At 43.5% G+C, this 26,794-nt stretch overlaps 1 protein-coding gene across 1 annotated transcript in view; it reads left to right on the top strand.

Annotated features, from left to right (window-relative positions):
- The first annotated feature begins 3,426 nt into the window (after positions 1-3,426).
- The window catches only part of ARFGEF3 (ARFGEF family member 3), a 103,775-nt gene continuing 80,407 nt past the window's right edge, over positions 3,427-26,794 (top strand). Inside the window, exons 1-3 of the mRNA XM_084827663.1 lie at positions 3,427-3,511; positions 7,680-7,731; positions 23,983-24,064. Of these exons, the coding sequence (XP_084683789.1) occupies positions 3,427-3,511; positions 7,680-7,731; positions 23,983-24,064 (219 nt within the window). The remainder of the gene's footprint in view (positions 3,512-7,679; positions 7,732-23,982; positions 24,065-26,794) is intronic.

A 26,794-nucleotide genomic window follows, 5' to 3' on the forward strand; every position in this document is an offset into this window, starting at 1 on the left:
ACTCAACAGGACTTATTTCTGAGTAAACCTGTACAGAATTCACTGCACAAGGATTAGTAAAGTAATGAAGAATAGATATATGCTTATTTACTATGACAAGAAAATGGCATCTCAACTATCTCTGATTACCTGACGCTTGGAGAACATTTGGGAATAGCTGACATTATCATGCTAGCTTGATGTTCACTTCCCAAAGGCCAGTTCTGTAATCTGAAAGGCAATTATGTTTTATGTAGGGTATACTTTGCTGGGACTGCATGCATATATGGTATGTAGAATTATGTATTATGTTATCCTGTAAATTATGGCTATGTAGAATACAGCATGTGCAGTGCCTTGCATAAGTATTTATCCCCCTTTGAGTTTTCCACAGTTGTTGTGTTACAACCTGGAATTAAAATGGATTCAATTAGGATTTCTTCTCACTGATCTATATGAAATAGTCCATAATGTCAAAGTGTGTGTGGGGGGGGAATCTACATATTTCACAAAATGGTATACAAATAAAAAACTGAAAAGTCTGGATTGCATATGTATTCATCCCCTTTCCTGTAACTTCCCTAAATAAGCTCTTGGTGCAACCAACTGCCCTCAGAAGTCACACAATTAATTGGAGTCCACCTGTGTGCAGTTCAAGTGTCACATGATCTCAGATTAAATACACCTGTTTCTAGAAGGGCCCAGAGTTTGTTGGAAAGCATATCTAAACAAACAGCATCTTGAAGACCAAGGAGCTATCAAAACAAGTCCAGGATAAAGTTCTGGAGAAGCAACAATCAGGGTTGGGTTATAAAAAAAAAAAATCCCAAACTGTGACCATCCCCTAGAGCACCGTTAAATCCATTATTACAAAATGGAAAAAAAATGCACAACCATGATGAAAAGGCCATCCACCAAAACTCAGTGACTGGGTAAGGAGGGCATTAGTCAGAGAAGCAACCAAGAGGCCAGTGGTAACTCTGAAGTACCTGGAGAGATCCATAGGTGAGATGGGAGTGACCGTCCATGGGACAGCTATCACCTGGATGCTCCACAAAGCTGGACTTTATGGAAGAGTGGCAAGAAGAAAGCCATTGCTGAAAAAAAAACCCTATCAAATCCCATTTGGATTCTGCCAAAAGGCATGTGGGAGACACAGCAAACATCTGGAAAAAGGATCACTGACCTGATGAGACCAAAGTTGAACTTTATACCCCTTACCGCAAAATACTATGTGTGGCACAAAGCCAACGGTGCTCATTGCCCTGACAACACCATCCCCATGGTGACGCATGGTGGTGGTAGCATCAAGTTGTGGGGATGTTTTTCAGCAGCAGGGACTGGGAAACTGGTCAGAACTGAGGGAAAGATGGAGGGAGCCAAATACAGGGCAATTCTAGAAGAAAACCTGTTTCAGTCTGCAAGGGACCTGGGACTGGGGCGGAGAGTCACCTTCCAGCAGGATAATGACCCTAAACACACAGCCAAAGTTACACTGGAGTGGTTTAAAAACAAGAACCTGAATGTCTTAGAATGGCCCAGTCAAAGCCCAGACCTCAATCTGATTGTGAATCTGTGGCAAGACATGAAAATTGCTGTTCACCAATGGTCCCCATCCAACCTGAAAGAGCTTGAGCAACTTTGCTAAGAAGAATGGACAAAATGGCAGAACCCAGATGCACAAAAGTTGTAGAGACTTGCCCCCAAAGGCTCACAGTTGTAATTGCTGTCAAAGGTGCAAGTATTGACTCAGGGGGGTGAATTCTTAAGCAACCAACAAATGCCAGTTTTTTGTTTAATTAACTTTGTGCCACAATAACATATTTTGGCACCTTCAAAGGGTTAAGTATGTTGTGTAAATCAAATGGTAAAAATGCCAATTAAATCCATTTTAATTCCAGGTTGTAACACAACAAAATGTGGAAATGTCAAAGGAGGGTGAATACTTATGCATGGCACTTTATGGACGGGGTGTGTGCGTCTGTGTCCATCCGCCCCCTACAGATGTGTACAGGGAGTGTTGAGGGTAGATCTGTTGAAGAAATAGAAATGGATGCACCTGGTGAAAACACAGGGTAGTATCCAAGCTTAGTACTCTGTAGACACATTGAAATGAATGGAACTTAAGTTATCATGACTAACAGAAGTCCTATTCATTTCAGTGGGTCTACTCAAAGTAGGACTAACATTGGATACTACCCACAGCTGCTTCCTACCAACTGGTGGCAATTACTTTCAGCTACCGAGGGAGCAATCCTATGGCCGCTAGACAGCGGCTAGACGGCCATAGGATATCTTGTTTTCCGGGAACCGACCTCCCCCCACTTCTGCTCTGCCTTGCAAGCAGCGTGGAACAGCCCTGTGCTCCACACTCGCAAGAGGGGTGCGGCGCGGCTGGAAAGGGGCGTGTCTGGGGGCATTCTGGGGCGGGCGGAAATGCCTGTATGACACATCCAATGTGTGGTACAGCAGCCTCCTCCCCTGCTCCGTCAGCAAATGCAGGGCAGGAGAAGCGTGGAGGGAACAATCCCCTCTGTGCATCTCCTGCCCTGCATTGGATAGGCGGCCGCCCCCGGGTTCGGAGGCAGCCGCCTATCTGGATAGGATTGCGCCCTAAGAGCACAATCCTATACATGTCTAGTCAGAAGTAAGTTCAATGCGTTTTTTGCCCAAAGTCAGAGGATATAGGACTGATGCCTGTGTAATACTTGAGGCCACCATCAGATATTGTTTTAGCGAATATTGTGAGCTGGGACAATAGTGCAGACTGCGTGCCACTGCTCCTTAACAATATAGGCCCTTCGTTAAGAGAGTCCTGTATCCATCTGACTTAGGCCAAAACAGTCATTCCTTTAAATCTGTATCTTGCAGCTACGTCATCCCCCCGCCCCATTTTTACTCTAGAATAGGCGCGAGGCCCCGAAAAGATCCAGATTGGGGCCCTGTGCCTGCTCTAGAATAAAAGTAAACATTAAAAAAAAGACGTAGCCACTAGATACAGATTTAACGTGATGTCTGTTTTGGCCCTGTGCTTTTCTCGTTCCGGTGTATAAACCTGGGGCTACGTTAGCCCCGTCGGCGCGGGGCGGGGAATGGATCGCTTCTCCAGGGGCCTGCAAGTAAATCTGATCCACGATCCGGCCTTTCGGCCAGCCCAGCAGAGCCCTCCCCCCGGCTGGAGGAGCTGCGGCGGCAAAGGCCGAGCCGCGGTCGCTCCTCCTGCCTGGCCTCGGCCGGCCCAAGCGCGGAGGCGGAGGCAGCGCCGAGTGACGCGTCCGCGGCACGGAGCTGTAGCATGATTCATCAACAGCAGCCAGGGCGAGGGATGCTGTTGCGCGCAGCCGCGGCTTGGGCGCCGAGGACCGGCCGTTTCCCCCGCAACCCCTTGCTCTTCCCCGGCTGCTGATTCAGACTCCCCGAGAGGGGATTCAAGGAGGAGCGGGCAAGATGGAAGAAGTCCTGAAGAAGCTGCAGAAGGAAGCGTCGGGGAACAAATACAAGGCGATCAAGGAGAGCTGCACCAGGGCCAGCGGTAAGGAAGTGGGCCAGCCACGGGGACACACTTCGCCAGCCCCCCTTTCCCCATGTGGCTAGACGAGCATGGTGGCGGGCGGGGGCTGGGCTCTCGGATGGCGGATACGTCATTCATATGCTTAATCCTTGCCCGTGGACGGACCACCTGTGCCTGGCAAAATCCTGACGGAACCGGCCGTGTCAAAGCCCCGCGCTGGTTTGGTTTTGTTGCGTGCGTGGTATTTTTTTACGAATGGCCAGGAGGGTCTCTCACGCATCCATCGCTGGCTTTCGATCTGTTGACCTTCCGCCTGAGCTCCCGATAGCTCAACGAGGGAGAATTCTGCTAGGTTTCTTCTAGGACGTAGTAAGATTCTTTGAAAGCTCCCCCCGCCCCTGTAAATCTTTTCCACTATACACAGGAGATTTCAAGTAGTGTGGTTTGAGCTGGTCTTCTAAACCTAATAGTAAATCCTACTGCATTCATTTCCTTTGCAGCTGAACAAGGCTTTAAGTGCAATATCAAGACATCCGTTTACAGCTGTTTACCATTTTTTTACCCTCCAGTGTATAAGCTGTAAACCCTCTTTTAAAAGCCCAAATAGTAAAGAATAAGCTCTGAACTTGATTTTGTGTTGTGTTATTTTATTGGTATATTATTAACATTTATATTCTGCTTCATTTGCTAAAAAGAGGGTGCACAACTATTTTATTGTGCTGATCGCACATTAAAGGGCACTAACCCTGAGCAGGATTAGCTGTTAACACAATGATACAGTATACCTACAGTATAACTGTACCATTTAAACCTCTTTAAGCCTACAGTATGACTGTAGGTAATGATTTTTATTTTTTTTAAGTGAGTATAATGACATAATGAGGGCAGCTGAATTAAGATTTGGATGCTGCTGGGTAAAAGACTTAATTGTCTCCTGCCCAACCTATTGCCATTCAGGAAACAAACAAAGATTGCTTTAAACTACTTCACCCTGGCATATGGAAGAAGCATCTGATTGCAGAAAGTCAAAGAGAGTGTTATACCATGAACTAAAAAAAATGTACCTCCTCCCCACCTTTTTATTAGCAGGTGTTTTCCTCAATTATGGCTCAGTTGTCTGAAGCCATTCAAATGTGCAGATGGCTCAGTGCTGTTTCCCTATGTATTGTGACTTGAGCCGATTACTATTTTTGCAAATGTTCAGCAATATTTGTTTTGACATGTTCCTTGCTACATAGTCAATATATTTACATCTGTGTTTTTCTGAAATACATAAGTGTCCTTGTACAAGCTTGTACTGAAATAGTGTGCATCTTTAATTCAACTTAGACATGGGGTGGTATGTCAGACAAGGCTTTTATGGCCCCATTGCCCTGTCTTATTTACACAATTTTACAGGGGTCCAAACAATGGTGTCTTCCACTTGTAACTCTCCTGTGTTTTTCCATCACTACTTCTTTCTTTTTCCTTGCCACAGATAATCCATTAAGGAATAAATACAGAATTGCTGCTCAATGCTTTTAATATGTAGTGCTAGGAGCCCTCTGTTTGGAAGCCCCCCTTGTGGGTTTTTTGTTTGTTTTTGTTTTAATTATCAGGAGTTTGCTAGAGAGGAAGCAGCCTTAAGGGGCTGGAAGTCTGTGAATAAAGGACATAATCTAGCCCCGGTTATACACATTTAAATCCCATTCATTTCATCAATAAATGTAAGCATATGCTTCACTCTGCCTGCTGAAATCAATGGGAATTTAAAATATTTAACTTTGGGTGGATCATGCCGTAACCTAAGCAAATGTGTCCCAAGATCCAGGCCTTGGGTTGCTTGCATTAATTTAACAGAACAAGAACAAGCACACATTTACTTAAGGAATGGATGTCATGTTTGTTGAGGTTAGGAAAAGATACTCTTCAAGCACATAGGTAGGAGACCTCCTCTTGCATTCATGAAAGTGGAAAACAGTCTTTTCTTGTGGGAAGAAAGGCCACCCTTGCCTTGTAATAGTGCCAATAACAAGAGTTCCTTGGGAAAAACATTTTCTAATGTCTCTCCTATATAGTGCCCCTGAAACAATGTAATGCTCTGTCTAAGGCAGCCAACTTGTGTGCAAGACTGCAGGCTTTTAGATATCATATAAAACATTTCCTGTCCAGGAGGCTTTTAAAGACTCTTTAAAATGCAAAGATTATGGGCAGTATCCAATGCGACAGGGGCGCTAACATAAATTACTTTGCACTAGGAGAGAGCGGAGGACAGGAAGGCCTGGCGTGCTATGGTCCATGGGGTCACAAAGAGTCAGACACAACTTAACAACTGAACAACAATAAAAAAGGACCTCTAGTGCAACGCCAACAGTGTTCGCTATCGACGGATTCTCCAAGGATTCCTGTCACGCCAGCTAATGCTATTGGTGTTGTGCTAAAAAGGTAAAGGTAAAGGTGTCCCCAACCAGCCGTGTCCGACTCTAGGGTGCGGTGCTCATCCCCGTTTCTAAGCCGAAGAGCCAGTGCTGTCCGAAGACGCTTCCGTGGTCATGTGGCCGGCATGACTGAACACCGAGGTGCACGGAACGCTGTTACCTTTCCCGCCGAGGCGGTACCTATTTATCTACTTGCAATTTCTTGCTTTCGAACTGCTAGGTTGGCAGAAGCTGGGACTGAAGATGAGAGCTCACTCCGTCACGCAGCACTCGGGTCTCGAACTGCTGTGCCGACCTTCCAGTCTGCAGTTCAGCGTCTTAACCACTAAGCCACCGCGGCCCCTTGGTGTTGTGCTAGAGGTCCCTTATACAATGTAATTTACGTTAGTACCTGTGTCGCATTGGATACTGCCCTATGTTAAATTTTTTATATGGTTTATGTGGATAGTGGAGGAGAAGATTGTATTTTCCCCCATTAAGCTGCTTTGAACAGTACTTTTGGAAGAGCAAGATATAAATTATAAAAATATAATGTAATGTGAATTACTAAATAAAAGAGAAGGAGCTTTCTAACAATAAGCACAGGATCGTCACAAATAAAGAGCTACGGTTTCCATTTCCTTGTGTGTGGTCCTACTGTGATCTTACCACAAGCTGGGTTTTTAATTTTATTTTTTAAAAATAATTATACTCTTTTAACTAAGGCCTTGTCTGAACTTGGACATGGTAATCTAAATTTTCTAGTCTTATACTGTTAGTTGGGCACAGCAGCTAATGATCAAGAAGTGGGTTTACATACCTGCATAAAACACACACAGACATCTATAGTCATGAACACTCTAAGGCACCCCATAGAATAGAAGCCAAAACTTTCATTGTTGCAGCAACTGCCTTAGAATTTCTTGGTATGTTACAGTATCAACTGGAACTTGTAAAAGGCGTACCAGAGGAAACCATCCTTTGGTAGATTGCGCTTAGGACCATACTTTGTAAGTTCATAGCTGGCATCTTGAACAATGCTTGTGAGGTCATAAGAAGCCAGTGTAAATGTTAGAGCTCAGGTGTGATACGTGATGTGTGATGGTCCTCACACACCTGCACAAAGAGGTAGACTGCTGCGTTTTGCAATACCATCTGAACAATCTTCAAGGGAAGCACCATTTAGAGTAAAATTCAGTGGAATCGTTTATCATGTATATATATTGATTTTCTGGGCATGGTTTTCTTACCGTGCCTCCTCTTACCTAGATGAGTAGGACTTCCACTTGCTTCTTTCTAGATTTTCTTTGAAAGCCGAGTTTGAATTCCTTAAAAAAAAAAATCTTATGGGTAAAAAGTCACCTATGCTGATCCTACTTCTTGCATTCAGTTTGCTATTTTGCATCCACTGCCCATTTTAATGGAAAACAATTACTAGCTTTGAGTCAGGAGAAGCGAAGAAATGCTACAGGGAGAAAAACAATATAATTCAAAAGGACATACCAGCTCAGCCTGCACAGAATATTACTCTTCTTATGTATCATAGTAAGTTTGCCTACCCCTGAGACTTACTTCCAGGTAAGCGTGTTTAGGATTGCAGCCCACCAGTCCTGTCAAATTTTAGGGGTTTGTAATTTGAAAGGGTGAGCTTCAGAGAAAAACCAGGTAAATGATATACCTGTTCTTGATGTGGTGGTAGGAGATTTTTGGAGACTAGTCTTTCAGTCCTATAGCTATGGAACACATCCATCCTGATTGCCCTCAACAATTATTCTTTTCCCTTTTCTGTACAGAAACTTTAGAATCTCAAGCGGCTGCTACCAAGATCCCTCCATATCAGCTAAGGTAGGAAATGTATATAATCTTGTTATAGATGTTAGGGCAGGATATGAAGTGGCTCTTGAGGTTGAGACTTGCTTACTGTTGAAACCAGAGTCATGCTGTTATGGTACAGAACAAAACATATATACATATTGCAAGCAAGCAAGCTGTACAGTGGATAACATCAATCACTTTCCAGCTATTGTTATGATGTATACAGTTCATCAGGTGTCAGGATTCCAGGGAAGCCTTGTTGTATGTCTTGATTGAAAATATGATGGGAAGCATGTTGATGGTTGGCTGTCAGGGCTTCCTCCGTCCTGCTCAATTACTGCCAGAACCCTCAGCAACAAGAATCTTCCTTCATACTGAAGATACACCTTCTGTGGCTAACGATAATGGTGGTACACTGGGCAAGAGTCCACTAGCCAGCCACATGCTGTTGGTGGGGAGAAGAAGTAGAGGTGACACCACATAGTCCCATTTGAGGAGCTGTCAACATGAAACCTATCAGAGAGTTGCCTCTGCCCATATTGTTGATCTGACTCTCACTGCTGTCCTAATTCTTGGACAACAGAAAATTAAATATCTTAAGGTGCAATCCTATGTATGTTTAGACAGAAATAAGTCCTACAACTCCCATCATTCCCCAGCCAGCCATGCCCCAGCTAGCATAGGATTGCACCCTTAATGCAGAAAGTAGGTTCTTTTGACTAAGGCCAGATCTACACCTTCTGTCAAATCATTACGATCCCATCATGGTAAGGCTCTATCCCTCTTGCACATTTATACCTTGTAGGACACACAACACCATTTGCTGTGGTATTTTGGATAATGTGGAATAAAAAGCAGGAAATACCACCACAAAAGCAGTATATCGAATGTGTAATGTGCCCCAACAGTTATCAGTGCACTTCAATACTGCTATAAAGCAGTGGTGTAGATCTAGCCTAAGCAATACTGGAAGAAGAACGTGTTTTTCAAAACCATTTAAGAACTTGTTCTAGACTTGTATTTAAGCACTAGCCTGGAATGCTGGAAGATGTTGGACTTCTTTCTGCCTAAACATGGGTTGGGGTTGCGTCCTTAAAGTGTGGAGCAAGAGCCACATCTGTTGAAAGCATAGGAACATGGAAAACTGCCTTATGCAAGGTCAGACTATTTGTCCATCTAGGATTGTTGACTCTGACTGGCACTGGTACTCCAGGGTCTCAGGCAGACAGGTCTTTCCCATCACCTACTACCTGATCCTTTTGTTTGGAGATGTCAGACATTGAACCTGGGGCCTTCTGTGTGCAAGGCATGTGCTTTGCCTCTGAGCTATGGTCCCTAACATACTTTCCACACAGGAAATAAAGGGCTTTTGAAAAAATAGGAACAATTTTCCTCTTGCCACAAGTGCTAATTCACATTATTATTGTTCGTTGTTCTAGTACCTACAACAGTGGAGGCTGGTGGCTCCAATTTCGATGGATCTGTGAATCCATTCTGGGTTTCTGTCAGAAACAGCCAGAACTCTAAAGGAGGTATCCAAGGTGTTAAACCCTCTCCCCAAAATAGGTTCAGCATCTTGGATAGCTCCTTTAGAGTTCTGGCTGAAACCCAGAATGGATTCACAGACCCACCCAAATCGGAACCACCAGCCTCCACTGACCCACAACTCGGCGCTTTACGATTAGAGAAGAGGAACCACGCAAAAGACCACCATGCAGAGGCTTATCATATAGTCTAAAGGACACAATATGTGTCAGGAAGGGGAAACGAGCAGGGAATAGAGAGTTAAAAGCTCAGCAAAGAAAGAAAAGGTCAAGAGTAAAAAAAAAAACCAAACCCGAGTGAGCCATGTATCTTCATGTATTGTACTGTTTGCGAGAGGGGACTCTGTTTTGTTCCCCAGTTGAGAAACCCACTGCAGTGGGTCAGGGAACAGCTTGTGTCTCCCATTCCTGCCCTGGAAAGGATGTGTCATACTGTGGGAACCATTGATGTGTTCGGCAGGGTTGAGACTAAAGGAGCTTCAGCAGGCAGTGGAACAAAAATGACAAAGCTGACACGAAGTACTTCTGGATCTCTTTGTCTCCGGGTTTGTGGCCTTGACATACTTGTAATGGGGGGCTGGAAGGCGGGAGAATACCATGGGAGTGGTCTCCAGCCTCCCTCTCTATTTGCTTCCCTGCATTTGTTTGTTGAAAATGTGGCTTATGAGCACTGTCTGTATTGATATACGTCCTTAAATTAATGTGTGATTTGATCCTCAGTGGCACACAATTGCTGGGTAAACTTATCAAAACATTCTATTGCATCTGTGCTTGGAGCTCATACATAGTGGTGATGGATGCTGGATTTCCAGGATGCAATTTTGTACTTGCTGTGGAGAATCAGGTAATGGCACATTACAAGGCTGTCCTGGACCAATTTTTCAAGTGGTGTATATTTCCTGAAGATGCATTTCTGGTAGCTAAAAAATAACAACTTGAACTCCTTCTTTTTAGTAGGATTATTCAGTGGATGGATAAGGATGGGTTTCCCCTCCCCCACTTTCTTTTGAAGGACTGTATTTAAATAAATGAGGCATATATACAAATAATACAAACAAATAACTAGGCAAACTATGATATTATAAGACTGCAAAGGCATGTGTTATTATTGTTTTAATACTGACTTTCATGCTGAGAATGTTAGACCCTGAATCCACATGGATCTCTTAACATTAGGCACTGACAACAAAGTCTTAGCAGCTTCAAGGAGATGATGGATGGGGTTGAGGCATGGAACAGTAATGATTGCAAAAGGCCATTAGATGTAATGCCAATAATCCAATTTCATTCACTGTATGACCCTTCAGTAATACAGCATTGCTTAGCCAAACTATTATAAGCTTGCAAGTTATTCTTCTCTTCCTTGCCGTGTTATATCTTGTGTTTTGTCTTGAGTCAGGGCTAGTTAGGGGCTGTCTTTAGTTGTGTGTTTACTAAATTGGCTACCTCCTGAGCAATTAAAAAAAATTCCCAAGGCTGCTGCTATTTCCTTTGGACTTTATATACACCAAAGCAAGTATCAGACCTATGCTGGATATCCGCTAAAATGCTGCAAATTTCACATGAGTATTATCCTCAAAACTGAAAAGCAATAACAGTTTGCAAATTCTTCACAGGGGACAAGATCTTCAGAAAACCATTTTAAAGATTTGGTACAAACCCATTTACATGTCTTGTGACAGATGTGCTAGATGAAGACATGCCTTTAACTTCCTTTTGTTATGCTTAATCTGTCAACTGTCAATTAAATACAGTTGGTGTGATAGTACAGTTTAAGATTAGGTAATGTTATATTTTTCTTTACTCTACTATAAGTGCACATGCCCTTATTCCATTGGTGGCAATGAAACCTTTTTTTTCCTTTTTTTTTTTTTTAACTCCACCACCAGGAGACGGGGACGGTGGAATTTCAGGAAGCAAACTGTGTGTTGTGGGGAAAAGGTTTAATCCTCCCCTCCTAGTATGCAGTGCTACTGATCTGAAGGGGGAGGCACAAAGAATGACACTGTAGTAAAGCAAAAAGCTAATCCTCAACTACCCGATTAGCATAACATGTAATTTGCCACCAATATAGGCTATTCTGCTTCACATCATCATCATAGTTTAGCACAGTGCTGCTCGCTTTTCCTTCATCCCAACTTGTAAACAATAGTAAAACTTGAAAGTCTCCCTAAGCCTTTATGAGTTGCTATCACCCTGTCACTATAACAAGTCAGTGGTTCTGTCGAATCCTTCAACTAAGCCATCACAAACTTCTCTTTCTAGGAACATTTGAGCCTGGAATATAGCTTAACAATCTTGAGCGTGAGCAGTGATGATTTCATCATTTCTTTCTTCTCTCATCTGATTTCTTTTCCATCATTTTTCACTGCATTTCTGAGTAGGCAGAGGAAACGGATTCACCCCCACCTCTTGTTCACGGTGGGTTAGCTTGATAATTGCTACAGATGCCAACACGTTTGCTGGCCATCTGGCACTTGTTCTATTGCACTTATGAAACAAATAACATTGAGAAGTCTTGTGTCATTGCCTTTAGCTTTAGGCCAAAGTTTTATATTACTTTTGTTCTAGGTTATTTACTTTTCTCATAAGGATCACTGAAACCAAGGCAAAAATGGTCAAGTGAATCTGAATGCATCTTGTATAAATTCTTTCAGGATCAAGTACTGCATGTTTATTTTATTTGTTATTAAATTTATTAATCGCCCATCTGGCTGGTCACCTAGCCACTCTGGGCGATGTACAGCGTACAATAAAATAGTTTAAAACAATAAATATGGGCTAGCAGCATTAGCAGGCAGTTAAAGTGTACCTTCTATATCCACCCTGGGTTGTTAATGGTTCTTTGCCATCTTGTCCTGCCCAACAGCCTCATCTGGAAGTTGCTAGTTGCTGCTAAACCATTACACTGCAAGATGTTAAAGTACCAGATTGATTATGCTGGAACAGACCCACACAACTAACTGAAGGGCAGAGAATAGTACCATAAAGTTATGGTTAGTATGATGACATAAAGTTACTGGCTGGGTTTGTTGTTGAACCGTGGGTTGTTGTTTAACCATGGGTTACCGTGTTGTCTGAACTCAGCTGCGCTAACAAACCATGGTTTGTAAACCACAAACAACCCTTGAAGAGAACCCATGGTTTGTTGTTGGGTTATGAACTGTGGGTTGTTCATGGCTAGAACACCATGGTTTGTTATTGCTGCTGGGTTCAAACAACAGAATAACCCACAGTTCAACAACAACTCACGGTTTAACAACAGCCCACACTCAACCCATACTCAACCCCTGACTGTGGGTTATTGTGTTGTGTGAACCCAGTTACTGTATCCACCCCAGTTTGCAAGCAAGATCCATCTTCATTGTGTTATTTTCTTGCCACACTAAAAAAAAAAAAAGAGTGCATTTATTTCTCAGATTGTCCTGAATGGATTTATGTCCATTTGGAATACTGTTAAATGAATTGCTGCACGTAAAATTCCTTCTTATCCTAAGACACACTAGATTTTTCCCTTATGTTAGCCACAGGTATGCAGCTTGAGGGTGGTTCTGGATTTGCTGCTATCTGGAGAGAGGTGCAGGTGGTGGCAGTGACCAGGAGCACGTATTCAGCCTGTGTCCCAGTTGTGGCCTTATCTGGAGAGGTTGGACTTGTCTTCAGTTATCCATGCACTTGTTGCCTCCAAGCTGGACTACTGCAATGTGCTTTAAATGGAGCTGCCTCTTAAGACTGTTTGAAAGCTACAGCTGATACAACATGCAGTCCTCTGGATGCTGATGGGCGCCAGAAAGTCTGAACACATAACTCTGATTTTGCAGTAGCTGCATTGGCTACTAACAGGTATCTAGGCCCACTTCAAAGTCATTGTCGTCATCCTCGCTGATTTGTTTGTATGCTGCTTTTACATTTTAGAACAATGCTCAAAGTGGCTTACAGCAACATTGGACAAATTTACGTAAGGAATATAACATAGTGCTGGTCTTAACTGTCAAATATTCTTTAGGCATACCATGCCCTTGGGCAGGGAGTTGATCCAATGAGGAGTTTCCAACCCTATGACAATACAATTGTCATTTGTCATATGATATTTTAAGTTGATAAATGGTCCTACTTGTCAGGGTGGACACTGAGACCATAGAATCCCAGAGTAGTTCTGATTCTGAGGAAGAGGAGTCGCTCCTGGGAGAGGAGCACGCTCCTCTTTCCCAGGGCCAACAGCTGACGGAGATTCTTCCCACCGGCATTCCTAGCTTAGATAGCAGTCCTGGGAGTGACAGAGCGCAGGAAGCAGACTTGATGGACGCACAACGCCGACACAGAGAGCGGTGCCAAATGGAGGGTGCGGAAAGGAGGCGTAGTGCCCGGTTGGCGCGCAAACAACGGCTGCGCCCAGAGAATCCAAGGGAAAAGGGGAGGGACTCTCCCTAGCCCATCAGTTCAGGGGTCTCCCAGTGATTCCCTTTCAAACGGGGACCAACTGTTCCAACTTAGGGCATAGGTACTCTGCTGCTCATATCTAGTTGCTAACAGTAGAGTTGTTAAGTTATAAAAGAGGAATAAAGCTTTGAAAATAATCCCTTTGTCTGTGTCTGGACTTGGCTACTGGATTAGACTGAGAGAGGCCTCCAAGGAGCCCTTGACACTACTCAACCTAGACTAAAAGGTACAGACTTGGATTAAGTTCCCTAAGAAGAACTCTGTTCATGGCATGCTTCTGCTGGTGGAAGGGTGGGAGGAAGCAATTTTTGCTGATTCTCTCTTCCTTCTGTAGCTCCCTGCTAAAAATATGCCCCAGATGGTTGGGGGACACTCCAGAACAGCATGGGAAATGGTTCTGGGGACTGCAGGAGCAAGGAAGAATTTGCAAAAATGGCCTCTGGTTGATCAAAGGCCCTTCCATTCATGCAGAAGGGCAACTCCAGATCCAAGGCACTGCATTCTTCTGCAACTCCCATTTTTTTTAGTAGGCTTGTGCAGGATGACTTCACATAGTTCCTGCAACTGCTTTTGTGAAAGGGCTACACCAGGGGTGGGGAACTTTGGAAGGTCCAGTGGCCATTTTCATCCCCAGAACTCCCCATGGGCCGCAGTCCGTGGGGCACTGCAGAGTCCATGAGGTAACCTAAAAAATCATCAAAAATATTGGTGGTTTGCCAGTGAGTAGTGCTGCCTAGTGCTAAATGGTTTAAACTTTGCTTCAGGACAATCTAAATTTGATCCTTTTACAGCTCCGTAGTGCTAAAAGCATGATGATTTTTCTTTTTCTTTTTGCCAATGAATCAGTGGTGCAGGAAGCAGCAGGGACCACACTGAGAGCGGTGGAGGGTGCATGTGGCCCACAGGCCATATGTTGCCCACCCATGGGCTACACCAAGGAGGGGTTAGAGGTTGGTGAGCCAGGAAGCCATCTCCATGTTCAAAAGAAGACTGCTGCCAAAATCTATTGCCATAATTGCTGATTCTTCCAGATACATCACTTTTCTTGTGGGCTAAGAGATGGGGGGCTTCTCCACATGGAGCTTTTATCCTGCTATTGAGATTGGTTACTCACAGAAGTTTGCAGGTCCTTTAGATGATGTCATCAACCTTCAGGGCGTCTCCTGCACTAAATGACCTTTATTCCATTTTTTAAAAGATCGGATATAATGAGGTATCAAATTACAGCACATTGAGTTCCCTGTGAAAAGATGAAATCGCTCAATAAGAGGAGCTAGACCACAGTGCCATCTAGTGGCTGTATAATGAAACGTATGGAAGACTCAGATAAGGGGGAAAGTAAGGGGGAAGGAAGTGCGTGTCAATGGAGTCCATTGTGATCCTGCATTTAAAACGGAAGCAGAAACCCCATTTTAAATGTGGGATTTTAGGCTGGTGTAGAGATGGTCAGGGACCAGCTGGTACTTTTGAGGGAAATGTATTTGCCTTTGAGGCTCCCAGTTTCAGACTCCTCCTGTAGATTGTCCCCTAAGGCCATCTCTTTTTCATATTTTATCCTTAATACTTTTTGGTATTGTCACATTTGGCAGCTTTGTTATTTTTATCTTTTCTGTTCATTGTTCATCTGTTCCTCAGCAAGTACATTGCGTTTTTAATGTTTTTTCATCTTGACAATGCTCTGATGCTGATGGCTGTGGACTTTGTGTCTATTTACATGCCTCTGATGTTGAAAGGTGAAATAAAAATGCACCCAGTTAAATGTTACCTGTAGCCTTTCTGAGTGATACACTTACCTTAGCGAACATGAATGCTTTTATTTGCTTTGGGCTATAATGTTGATAACTACCTCTGAGTTTATTGATGTCTGCTTTCAGCATAGAGGCAGTAATGCCTGCCATAGCAACTCTGATTCTGATGTAAGCAGGCCAGAGGAAAGCCATAATTTTATCCATAATAGTCCTTGAATTTTTATCTAACCTAGGTTGCTAGTAGCAACACCTGAGCAAAATTTGCAATTCTTTCTAAATATATCTGATAAAGCTCCATTTGGAATAAATAGTGAGTTAATTGCAAGTCTGTTTTCACATCAGGCCCCAGGTGGTTAATACAATATATATTGTGTAGACAATATAATGAATTATATTGTATAAACTCCAAGGATTTGATACCATTTGATACTGTAACAGTTTTTCAGTTAGCCCCATCTCTCTGAAGTAATTAAACATATTTTTATTGGCAAGCAACTTTGAAAAGGGCTTGTCAGGAATTATTACAGGCATAGAACTCTCAACCAGTTACGAGTCTTCAACATATCTCCCTGACTAACAACTGTAAAATTCCTGTTCTTCCTGGAGACACCAAAAGCAGGAAACCACTAATTCTGAGTGAACAAGAAAATGACCAGTCTCAATACAGATCTTTGGGGGACCCCATTGTTTACAACCCTCCATTGTGAGAACAGTCCATGTATTCCTAGTCTCTGTTTCCTGTTCTTTAATCAGTTATCAAGCTGTATGAGGACTTTTCTTCTTATTCTATTACCGCTACATTTGCTCAGGAGTTTTTGGTGAGGGATTCTGAAAGTCCAAATAAACAAGAACTACCAGATCACCTCTATCCACATGCTTGTTGACACGTTCAAAGAACAAGGTTAATGAGATTGGGCTCATTTTTTTCTGAGGCCATCTTGACTTTTATTCAGCAAGATTTGCCCTTCTATATACTTGAACATTTTATCTTTAATAACACATTCTGCCAACTTACCCAGAACAAATGTTAAATTAACCTGCCTGTAACTTTTCAATCCCCATGTGGATCCCTTTTTAAAACTTAGTATTACAATGGCCATTTTCCAGTCCTCTGGTACAAAGGCCAGTCTTAGAGATATGTTATATATTTTTTCTTAGAAAAATCAGCATTTTCATATTTGAGTTCTTTAAGAATGGATGGATACTATCTGGACCTGGTGATTTGTTAACTTTCAATTTGTCAATAAGTTCTAGACTTTATCTCTTGTCACCACTGTTTGTCTAAGCTCCTCAGACTCCTCCCAGAAGGTATCAATTCAGGCACAGGAGAAGACAGATGCAATGGATTCATGCAGCATTTCTGCCATCTCCTTATCCTCCTTTAATACTCCTTTAACTGCCTTGTTATCCAAGGGTCTAACCACCTCCCTAAAGGTTTCCTGCTTCTGATGTATTTAAAGGGTTTTATTGTTGATCTTAATGTTACTAGTAATTTGCTTCTCAAAATCGTTTTTTGCACCCCTTATTGTCTGTTTGCTTTTCTTTTGTGCAAGTTTGTGGTTATTCTCATTTTGGGCAAGATTTCTATTTTCTGAAGGAAGCTTTCTTTTCTCTAGTAGCTTCCTTCTCACTGCTCGTTAGACATGCTCGTGACCTCTTGGACCAGACTTTCCCTTTCAACTTCCTTTTAACCAAACCCCTCATTTTTTAGAAGTTTCCTCTTTTGAAGTCAAATGTGAGTGTGTTGGACATGCTTGGCAATTTTCCGCTTACATAGAAACTGGTCACTGTTTCCAATCAGTTCAGCAGTACTCATATCTTGCACTAGTTCCTGGGCACCACTTAGGATTAAGTATAGGGCTGCCTCTTATCTGGTTGTTTCCATGACCAACTTTTTAGGACACAGTCATTTAGGGTATCTAGAAATTGTATATCTTTTGCATGACTGGAACATTTGTTTATCCAGTCTATATGGGGCAATTGAAGTCATCCATGACTACAACATTTTCTCCTTTGGATGCCTCCCTGATCTCAAGCTGGATCATGAAAGCTATATATAACCTCCAGTATCACAGGCAGTATGCCTCTGTATGTCAGTTGCTGCGGAACATGTATGGGGGGGTGCTATTGTTCTCATGCCCTACTTGTGAGCTTCCCATTGGGGCATCTGGTTGGTCACTGTGTGAAGAGAATGCTGGACCAAATAGCCCTTTGCTCTGATCTAGCACAGTTCTTTTTATGTTCTTATATAAGAGCATGGTTTTGTATTGCACACTCTCTAGAGCCTCTTTCCCCAACTTGTGCTCTCTAGATGTGTTGGACTACAGTTCGGAGCATCCCCCAGCCAGTGGGCCCCTGCTGGGGTGTGGGCCTTTGGCAGGTCCCCAGCCACACCTACCCTTGAGGCCAGCCCTATTTTCTAGTCTTTATACATGACAAGATGTGCATTCTAGCACAGACATCCTGGCGGTGGAATGCTGGGAGTTGTAGTCCAACATATCTGGAGGGCATCAGGTTGGGGATGGCTGCTCTAGAATTAGCACACCAACAGCTTTCGATAACAAGCTATTTAAAACATCACTACTGACCTTCTGCATAAGTCACAATTCAGATAAGTATTTATGAAGAAACCTAAACATGTCTGACTTTTTTTCAAGGTCACACTTCTCTTGCAGGCAGCAGTAGTGCATTTTTTCAACAATATTTTGTTCCCTGCATTGCACTTTTCTTATATTGTTATCTCTGTGTGGGATGCCAAAGGTCTGGTGTGACAGGCTCCTATTGTGTATTTTTGTGGTGGGGCCATACAGCTGCCCCTGCACCATGCCCGTGAACTTGTTAAAAGGTTAAAAAGAAAAGGTTAATTCTTTACAGACTGTATTGCCACCACTGCCACCATTCAGTGTTGCCACACAAGCAGCCATGTAGGCATTCTTATATTTTTTAAGAAAAGTGCCAAACTTTAGCAAGGCTCCAGAAACTCCTGCCCCACCTTTTATTAAAAAATTGCTTTAACTGTATAGAGTCCTAGTTGTCTATGTCTGTGGTAGAAGGCACATCTTATGACTAAAGACTAGAAAATAGGCCTGGTGTCAAAGGTAGGCATAGTTGGGCACCTGCCAAGGGCCCACACCCCAGCAGGGGCCCACTGACAAGAGCCCCTTGGAGTTGCTCCTCCTCTACACCATTGCAACCTTCCTGTTCACATGTCTCTTGTTCTGGCCCAGAAAACAGTTGTGCTGAGATGGAGGAGCAGTAGATATCACTGCCTACTTCTTCACTGGATCCCTACCTGTCAAGCAAGTAACTGGTAGCAGTGATGACAAAGAGGATGAGGACCAATAGCAGCTGATGACAATGGTGGTGAGAAGGTAGATTCAGCTGAGGGAGAGAGCCCATTGAGGGTGTCTTGCCCCAAAGCTTTCAAAATCCCAGAACCAGCAACTGTTAGAAAACGTATAAAGAGCAGCTTTTCTTCTCTCCCCACCGCTCCCCAATGTGTAGAGATAGGAAACGTTGCTATCCCTGTTGAAAAGAGGCTTCACACAAGTATTATACAAACAGTAAAATGATGTTGGGATACACTTTGAACAATCATGCAGTGAGGCCCTTGGATATGAAGTGAAGTAGCTAAGGGCGCAATCCTATGCATGTTTAAACAGAAAAAAGTCTTTTTTTTTCTAAACAGAAACTAGCGTACAATTGCGCGCATTTCACATGCCAGCAAGGTGATGCTCAAAATCCTACAAGCTAGGCTTCAGCAGTATGTGAACCGAGAACTACCAGAAGTACAAGCTGGGTTTCGAAGAGGCAGAGGAACTAGAGATCAAATCGCCAACATTCGCTGCATCATGGAGAAAGCAAGAGAAATCCAGAAAAACGTCTATTTTTGCTTCATTGACTGCGCTAAAGCCTTTGATTGTGTGGATCACAACAAACTGTGGCAAATTCTTAAAGAGATGGGAGTACCAGACCACCTTACCTGTCTCCTGAGAAACCTGTACGAGGGTCAAGAAGCAACAGTAAGAATCAGACATGGAACAACCAATTGGTTCAAAATTGGGAAAGGAGTACGACAAGGCTGTATATTGTAGCCCTGCTTATTTAATTTATATGCAGAGTACATCATGAGAAATGCCGGGTTGGATGAATCACAGGTCGGAATTAAGATTGCCGGGAGAATTATCAACAACCTCAGATACGCAGACGATACCACCCTAATGGCAGAAAGCGAAGAGGATCTCAAGAGCCTCTTGTTGAGGGTGAAAGTGGAGAGTGCAAAAGCTGGTTTGAAACTCAGCATTAAAAAAATGAAGATCATGGCATCTGGCCCCATCACTTCCTGGCATATAGAAGGGGAAGAAATGGAAGCAGTGACAGATTTTATTTTCTTGGGCTCCAAGATCTCCGGAGACGGTGACTGTAGCCATGAAGTTAAAAGACGCATGCTCCTTGGGAGGAAAGCTATGGCAAACCTAGACAGCATAGTAAGAAGCAGAGACATCACCTTGCTGACAAAGATTCATATAATCAAAGCTATGGTTTTCCCAGTAGCAGCGTATGGCTGTGAGAGCTGGACTATAAGGAAGGCTGAGCGCCGAAGAATCGATGCTTTCGAACTGTGGTGCTGGAGAAGACTCTTACGAGTCCCCTGGCCTGCAAGGAGGTCAAATCAGTCCATCCTAAAGGAAATCAACCCTGAGTGCTCATTGGAAGGACAGATACTGAAGCTGAAGCTCAAATATTTTGGCCACCTAATGCGAAGAGAAAACTCCCTGAAAAAGACCCTGATGCTGGGAAAGATTGAAGGCAAAAGGAGAAGGGGACGGCAGAGGATGAGATGGCTAGATAGCATCACTGATGCAATGAATATGGACTTGAGCACACTCCGGGAGAGAGCGGAGGACAGGAAGGCCTGGCGTGCTATGGTCCATGGAGTCATGAAGAGTCGGACACGACTGAGCAACTGGACAACAACAACATGGTGGAGTTCCCTAGGGAGGGAGTTCCACAGAGTGGGAGCCACCACGGAGAAGGCCCTCTCCCTTGTCCTCACCAGCCTAGCTGTCCTGGCTGATGGGACAGAGAGAAGGCCATCTGAGGTTGATCTTGTTAAGCGGCCTGTCTGGTGTTGCTGGAGGCTCTCCTTGAGATAGGCTGGGCCAGAACCGCATAGGGTTTTAAAGGTCAAAACCAACACTTTGAATTTGGCCAGAAAACAACTGATAACCAGTGCAACTCCTTCAGCACCGGAGTGCTGTGATCACGCCAGTGGCTGCTTTTAATCGGGTGAGCCACCACGTTCTGCACCAGCTGCAGCTTCCGAACCGTCTTCAAGGGTAACCCCACATAGAGTGCATTACAGTAGCCTAGACGAGAAGAGACCAGGGTATGTACTACCGATGGGAGCAGATGGTCGGGAAGGTAGGGGCGCAGCTGCCATATCAGATGGAGTTGGTACAATGCTGTCTGGCTCACGGCTGACACCTGAGCCTCCATGGACAGCTGGGAGTCTAAAATGACCCCCAGGCTGCGGACCTGGTCTTTCAAGGCTAGCCGTACCCCATTCAACACCAGGTCAACATCCCCCAACCTACTCTTGTCTCCCACCAGAAGTACCTCGGTCTTGTCAGGGTTCAGCTTCAGCTTATTCCTCTCCATCCAGCCACTCAGACATTTAGACAGGGATTCCACGGCCAACCCTGGTGAAGATTTAAATTTATGTGTTGCTTCCTATCACAAAAAGCAGTCTTGAAACAACTTAACACAAATACCAAAATCTATAATTAATAGAAAAGAACCCAAAATCAGCATAAACCACAATCAACACAATAATACACATACAAATAACACTATAAAAACATAGTCTAAATACAATACAAAAAGTGTTCATCCTCAATATCCCCCTCTGTCTCACAGTCTAGAGTGAACCCCAGAAAAGCAGCCCACAACAATTGGGCCGTAACTAATGTCCAAATGCCTGCAGAAATAAGCAGGTCACTGCCTGGCATCGAAAAGGGGCCATAGCTCAGTGGTAGAGCACCTGCTTTGCATGCAGATGGTGCCTGGTTCAATCCCCAGCTTCTCCAGGTAGGGGAGGAAAAACTCCTGCCCAAAACCCTGGGAAGCTGCTGCCAGTCAGTGTCGACAATACTGGGCTAGATAGACCAATAGGCTGACTCAGGATAAGGCAATGTCCTGTGTCCTAAACTGATAGTGTCGGCACCAGGCAAGCTTCCTTGAGTACAGCATTCCATAAACATGGGGCTATCACAGAAAAGGCCTGCTTGAAACGGATACCGCCATCCCAAGTTTCACTCGGAGGGGGAACACAGGAAAGGGTCTCTGAAGCTGATCTCATGGTCCGAGCAGGCTCATATGGGCAAGAGATGGTTTTTGAGGTGTTGGGGTCATGAGCCATGCGCTTCATTTGGAATTAACCTGCTGTTTTAAAATTAAAGCGCCACACATCTGAGCCAGCCAATCAATCTGATTGCCAGGTGACTGTAGGTGCTTTATAATTAAGGGCCTGATGATACAGGAAAAAATCTCACTGATAAGTACAGGAAATGACACAGTGGCCATTCATCTTGTTAAATGTCGTAATGCGAATAGAGAGGCTCCAGTGGCATTAATCAGGCCTTCAGCTATATGCTTTTCTCAAGAATGGGAAGTTAACTATTTGAATCAGTCATGATTTTTAATCCATTTTGTGGCAGGATTTTGCTCAGGCTCAGAGATATACAAGGAAATCTAATTCTTATCATTTAAAAGGATGTGACTGTAGATGGTGGGCATTGTGCTGAAATGCACAGTCATTATGCAGTGAGCAGTAAAAGGTGGAGGTGGTTTTCAGTTGTAATGCGCTACTGGTTGGCTTAGTTTTACTGGAATCAGTCTGTTTCCTTTGCTACTGAAAAGAGGAGGTTTGGGTGATTGTCGGGTGATCAAAATAGTGGCAGGGACTGGAACTTGTAGTTCTGAAAGTGCTATAGATAGGGTACTGTGGCATGAGTTGAAACATGGGAAAATGTTGAGACTGTGCACAGACACACTTAATGTTTAATTATTATTACTATGTATTTATTTATTTACAACATTTGTATACCACTCCCCATCTAAAACAGATTCCAGAGTGGTGAACATAAGAGGTACAATAGTAAAAAGGATAAAAGATTAAACACCATATTAAAATTATCAAAGACACAAATGCCAATAAAAACCATGGCTGGTCATTTAAGGAATGCTTCCTGGAACAGAACTGTTTCCAGGAGGTGCTGGAAGCAATACAGTGTTGGCACCTGCCTGACCTCCGGTGGCAGGGAGTTCCACAGGAAGGGGGCAACCACAGGAAAAAACTTTTTCTTGCTGTTCCTTTATAATTGTCAAAGCAAAGAAGACTCATAATAGCCTCCCCTTATTATACTTCTGAATCCAGTTCCAGGACTCTAAAGTCTAGGTAGGCAAGTTTACAACACAGACCAATTGTTAGGTTAGGTGGGCTGTACCTAAGAGAATGATTGATGGCAATGATGGGGAATCCAGTCTCGGAAGCTTCTGCATCTTGCCTGTGTAATTCAACAGCTGATCTGTTGTTAGGCTGGCATGAGCAGCAGACTCCCGGGGGCCAGTCCTACCATTGGGCAGGATGAGTGGCTTGCTTTCTGGTGCCACAGTTTGGGGTACCATTGAAGGGCTGCGAATTATTAAGTATTTATTATTATTCTTTTACCATCATGAGGGGCACCATATGTCTCTGTGCTGATCAGTGCTGACTCTGGCAAGGCCACCCCAGTCCTGAAACTGAATATCAATTCCCTGAACCAGTCTCCAGCTCGATTGCTGCATGTGCACCCCAGCTATGGGTATGCAATTTTTTGTCAGTTGTTCAGTATTGTTTGAACTTCTGTCACATCAGGTAATGCACAGTCATGTCCACCATATGTTCTGAAAATGTATTTGTTTACACAAGCTTTCCCTGGCTTGCAGTTGATCATGACAATACTCTGTTTTCTTTTTTTCTTTCTCTCTTTGTGATATTTCTTATCCACCCAATAGCAACCATTCTCTGAGCACACTACAAACAGTTTTTTAAAAAATTAAATGCAAGTTTTACTGTTTCTTATTTATTTACTTTGTTGTAAGTTATAACTGTTGTTATATTGTATTTATAAGTATTTGAACTGTGGTTTGTAGCATTTTGTATGTAAACCACTTAAGAGATTTTATTATATTTAGATGTATAGAAGTACTATTATAGTTAGTGGTTTATAAGTATAATTAATTAAAACCGGAATTCTGTATTTTAATACATAGACTTTTAGAAATTCACAGACATAATTTTTTGTTGTATCATGAATTGGCTTAGCGTGTGGCAGCTTGGGGGGGGGGGTGATTTTTCCTTGTAACCTCCCATATACGAAAGGAGAACAACGAATGCTGTGAATTTCTCTCAAGAGAGCAAAACTTGGAAGTGAAGGAGTAGTTATAAAACAGACACTTTCTGAATGCCGAGTTTTGAGCAATGTTTCTCTTTCTTTGAATACCAGGGAGAAGTGTCTCCTTCCACTCCAGCTTGCTTTGGAAAGCAAGAACGTGAAGCTGGCCCAGCACGCTCTTGCAGGGATGCAGGTATATGGGGATGAGGCTCAGTCACGTTTGGAAGTGTTTGTGAATCAACAAAGTGGCTGACCTGCTGGCATTTTAGTTTCTAAGGAAATGTTAATCTAGGTATTAAAATAATTAAAATAGTAAGTAACTACCCTTTCGTAAGCCATGCCGTTACATTGGGTGAGTTTGCACGATCACTGCGGCCCACCATGGTTTATTTGTTTATTTAAGCCACGGTGGGTTGTGCCACATGCTGGCCACCCTTTTTGAATATTCATGCTGTGGCAGGCAGTTGCCATGGCTTATTGTTTCATGCGAACCTGACGGGCTGACTTATGTGAGGGTTAAATAACCTTTGCATCACCCTGAAACAACCCATGCGAACATTGTTTAACCCTCACATAAACCATCCTCTCTGGGTTCTCATGACACAATAAGCCATGGCAACCTCTTGCCATGGCCTGAATATTCAAAATGGCTACTGGCACACACCACAACCCACCATGGCTTAAATAAGTCACAGTGGGCTGCGGTGGGCAGTGGGCACTCTCATCATCCCTAGCTAATGTGGTTTCTCGTGCCCACTGATTACAGAAAGCCTGTCCAAGCTGCACACTTTGTACCATATAGAACAGTTTGAGTGCTCTGGCCTAATGTTACCTTTGTGCATGGACATTTCTAGGAATGACTGAGTAAATGAAGTGACTAACAAAAAAGAGGGACTGGAAGAAACTAATAGCACACATTAAGTGGGCACACACTGACCTTAAAATAGCATGTTGGAGGAACAGAAAACGTGTATTGGGGTTCGTGCTAGATAGAATGTGACATGCCACCATATACTCTTCTTTAAAAAGAGGCTATAGGTCACCAAAATAAAGAAATTGTCAGGGTGGAAACTGAGCCAATAGGACCCCAGAGCAGTTCTGATTCTGAGGAGGAACAGCAATCTGTGGGAGAGGAGCTCACTCATCTCTCACAAGCACATCAGCTGACAGAGATTCCTCCTGCCAGCATTCCTGGGATAGATAGTGACCCTGGCAGCGAGAGAGCACTGGAGGGGGGCTTGCTGGATGCTCGGCGCCGACGCAGAGAGCGATGACAGATGGAAGGCGCAGAAAGGAGGCAAAGCGCTCGTTTGGCGCACAAGCAACGGTCGCGTCCCGAGGACCCAAGGGAAAGAGGGAGGATCTCTCCCTAGCCCATAAATTCAGGGTCTTCCCGTGATTCTCCTTCAAACGGGGACCAACTGCCTTACCTGGAGCTTAGGCTACTCTGCTATCTTTCCCCAGGGCTGTTCCTTGCTTAGTCACTGGTGATTAGCATCTGAAAGAGTCATTAAGTTATAAAAGGAATAAAGCCTTGAAAAGAATCCTTTTCATCTGTGTCTTGAGTTGGCTATTGGAGGTGACTGTAAGAGGCAGCTAGGGCGCTCCTGACAGAAATCCAAACACAGAGTGAGATTTACAGTAAGTAAAAAAAAACAGAATCCCTTTTGAGGAACAACTGTTTTTGCTCATCAAAGAAAGATATTGTGACCCAGTTTGCACATAACATTGGAAAATCATGGGTTAATTAATCCACGATTTGCCACGACACATGCTGGGTGCATTCTGCGACCATTTTGAATATTCAGATTGGGCGGATCGGTGGTTGCTCTGTGATGTCCAGTCCCAGACACTATAGGTTTATCATGGGTTAAAAAACCCACAGTTAACCTACAATTAGTAGCTAGGTTAACTGTGGGTTGTTCAACTCACGTGTAACTTATAGTGGCTGGGCCAAAGCCGAAAGGACACTCAGCTGTGGATGTGTCTGGTGGTGAAAAGAAAATCCGATGCTGTAAAGAACAATATTGTTTAGGAACCTGGAATGTCAGATCAATGAATCAAGGTAAGTTGGAGGTGGTCAAACATGAGATGGCAAGATTGAACATCGACATCTTGGGAATCAGTGAACTAAAATGGACAGGCATGGGCGAATTTAATTCAGGTGACCATCATATCTACTATTGTGGACAAGAATCCCTTAGAAGAAATGGAGTAGCACTCATAGTCAACAAAAGGGTGGGAAAAGCAGTACTGGGGTACAATCTTAAAAACGATAGAATGATCTCAGTACGAATCCAAGGCAAACCATTCAACATCACAGTAATTCAAGTCTATGCCCCAACCACTGATGCCGAAGAAGCTGAGGTTGATCGGTTCTGTGAAGACCTACAACACCTTCTAGAACTAACACCAAAAAAAGATGTCCTCTTCATCATAGCGGATTGGAATGCTAAAGTAGGAAGTCAAGAAATCACCGGGATAACAGGCAGGCATGGCCTTGGTGTACAAAATGAAGCAGGACAAAGGCTAATAGAGTTTTGCCAAGAGAACACGCTGATCATAGCAAACACTCTTTTCCAACAGCACAAGAGGCGACTCTACACATGGACATCACCAGATGGTCAATATTGAAATCAGATTGATTATGTGCTTTGCAGCCAAAGATGGAGAAGCTCTATACAGTCAGTAAAAACAAGACCTGGAGCTGACTGTGGCTCAGATCATGAGCTTCTTGTTGCAAAATTTCGGCTTAAATTGAAGAACGTAGGGAAAACCACTAAACCATTCAGGTATGACCTAAATCATATCCCTTATGAATACACAGTGGAGGTGAGGAATAGATTTAAGGGATTAGACCTGATAGACAGAGTGCCTGAGGAACTATGGACGGAGGTCCGTAACATTGTTCAGGAGGCAGCAA

This window comes from Heloderma suspectum, chromosome 1 (assembly GCF_057233095.1).
Source record: "Heloderma suspectum isolate Gila_16-S chromosome 1, 16-S_ref, whole genome shotgun sequence".
In the NCBI taxonomy this organism is placed as follows: domain Eukaryota; kingdom Metazoa; phylum Chordata; class Lepidosauria; order Squamata; family Helodermatidae; genus Heloderma; species Heloderma suspectum.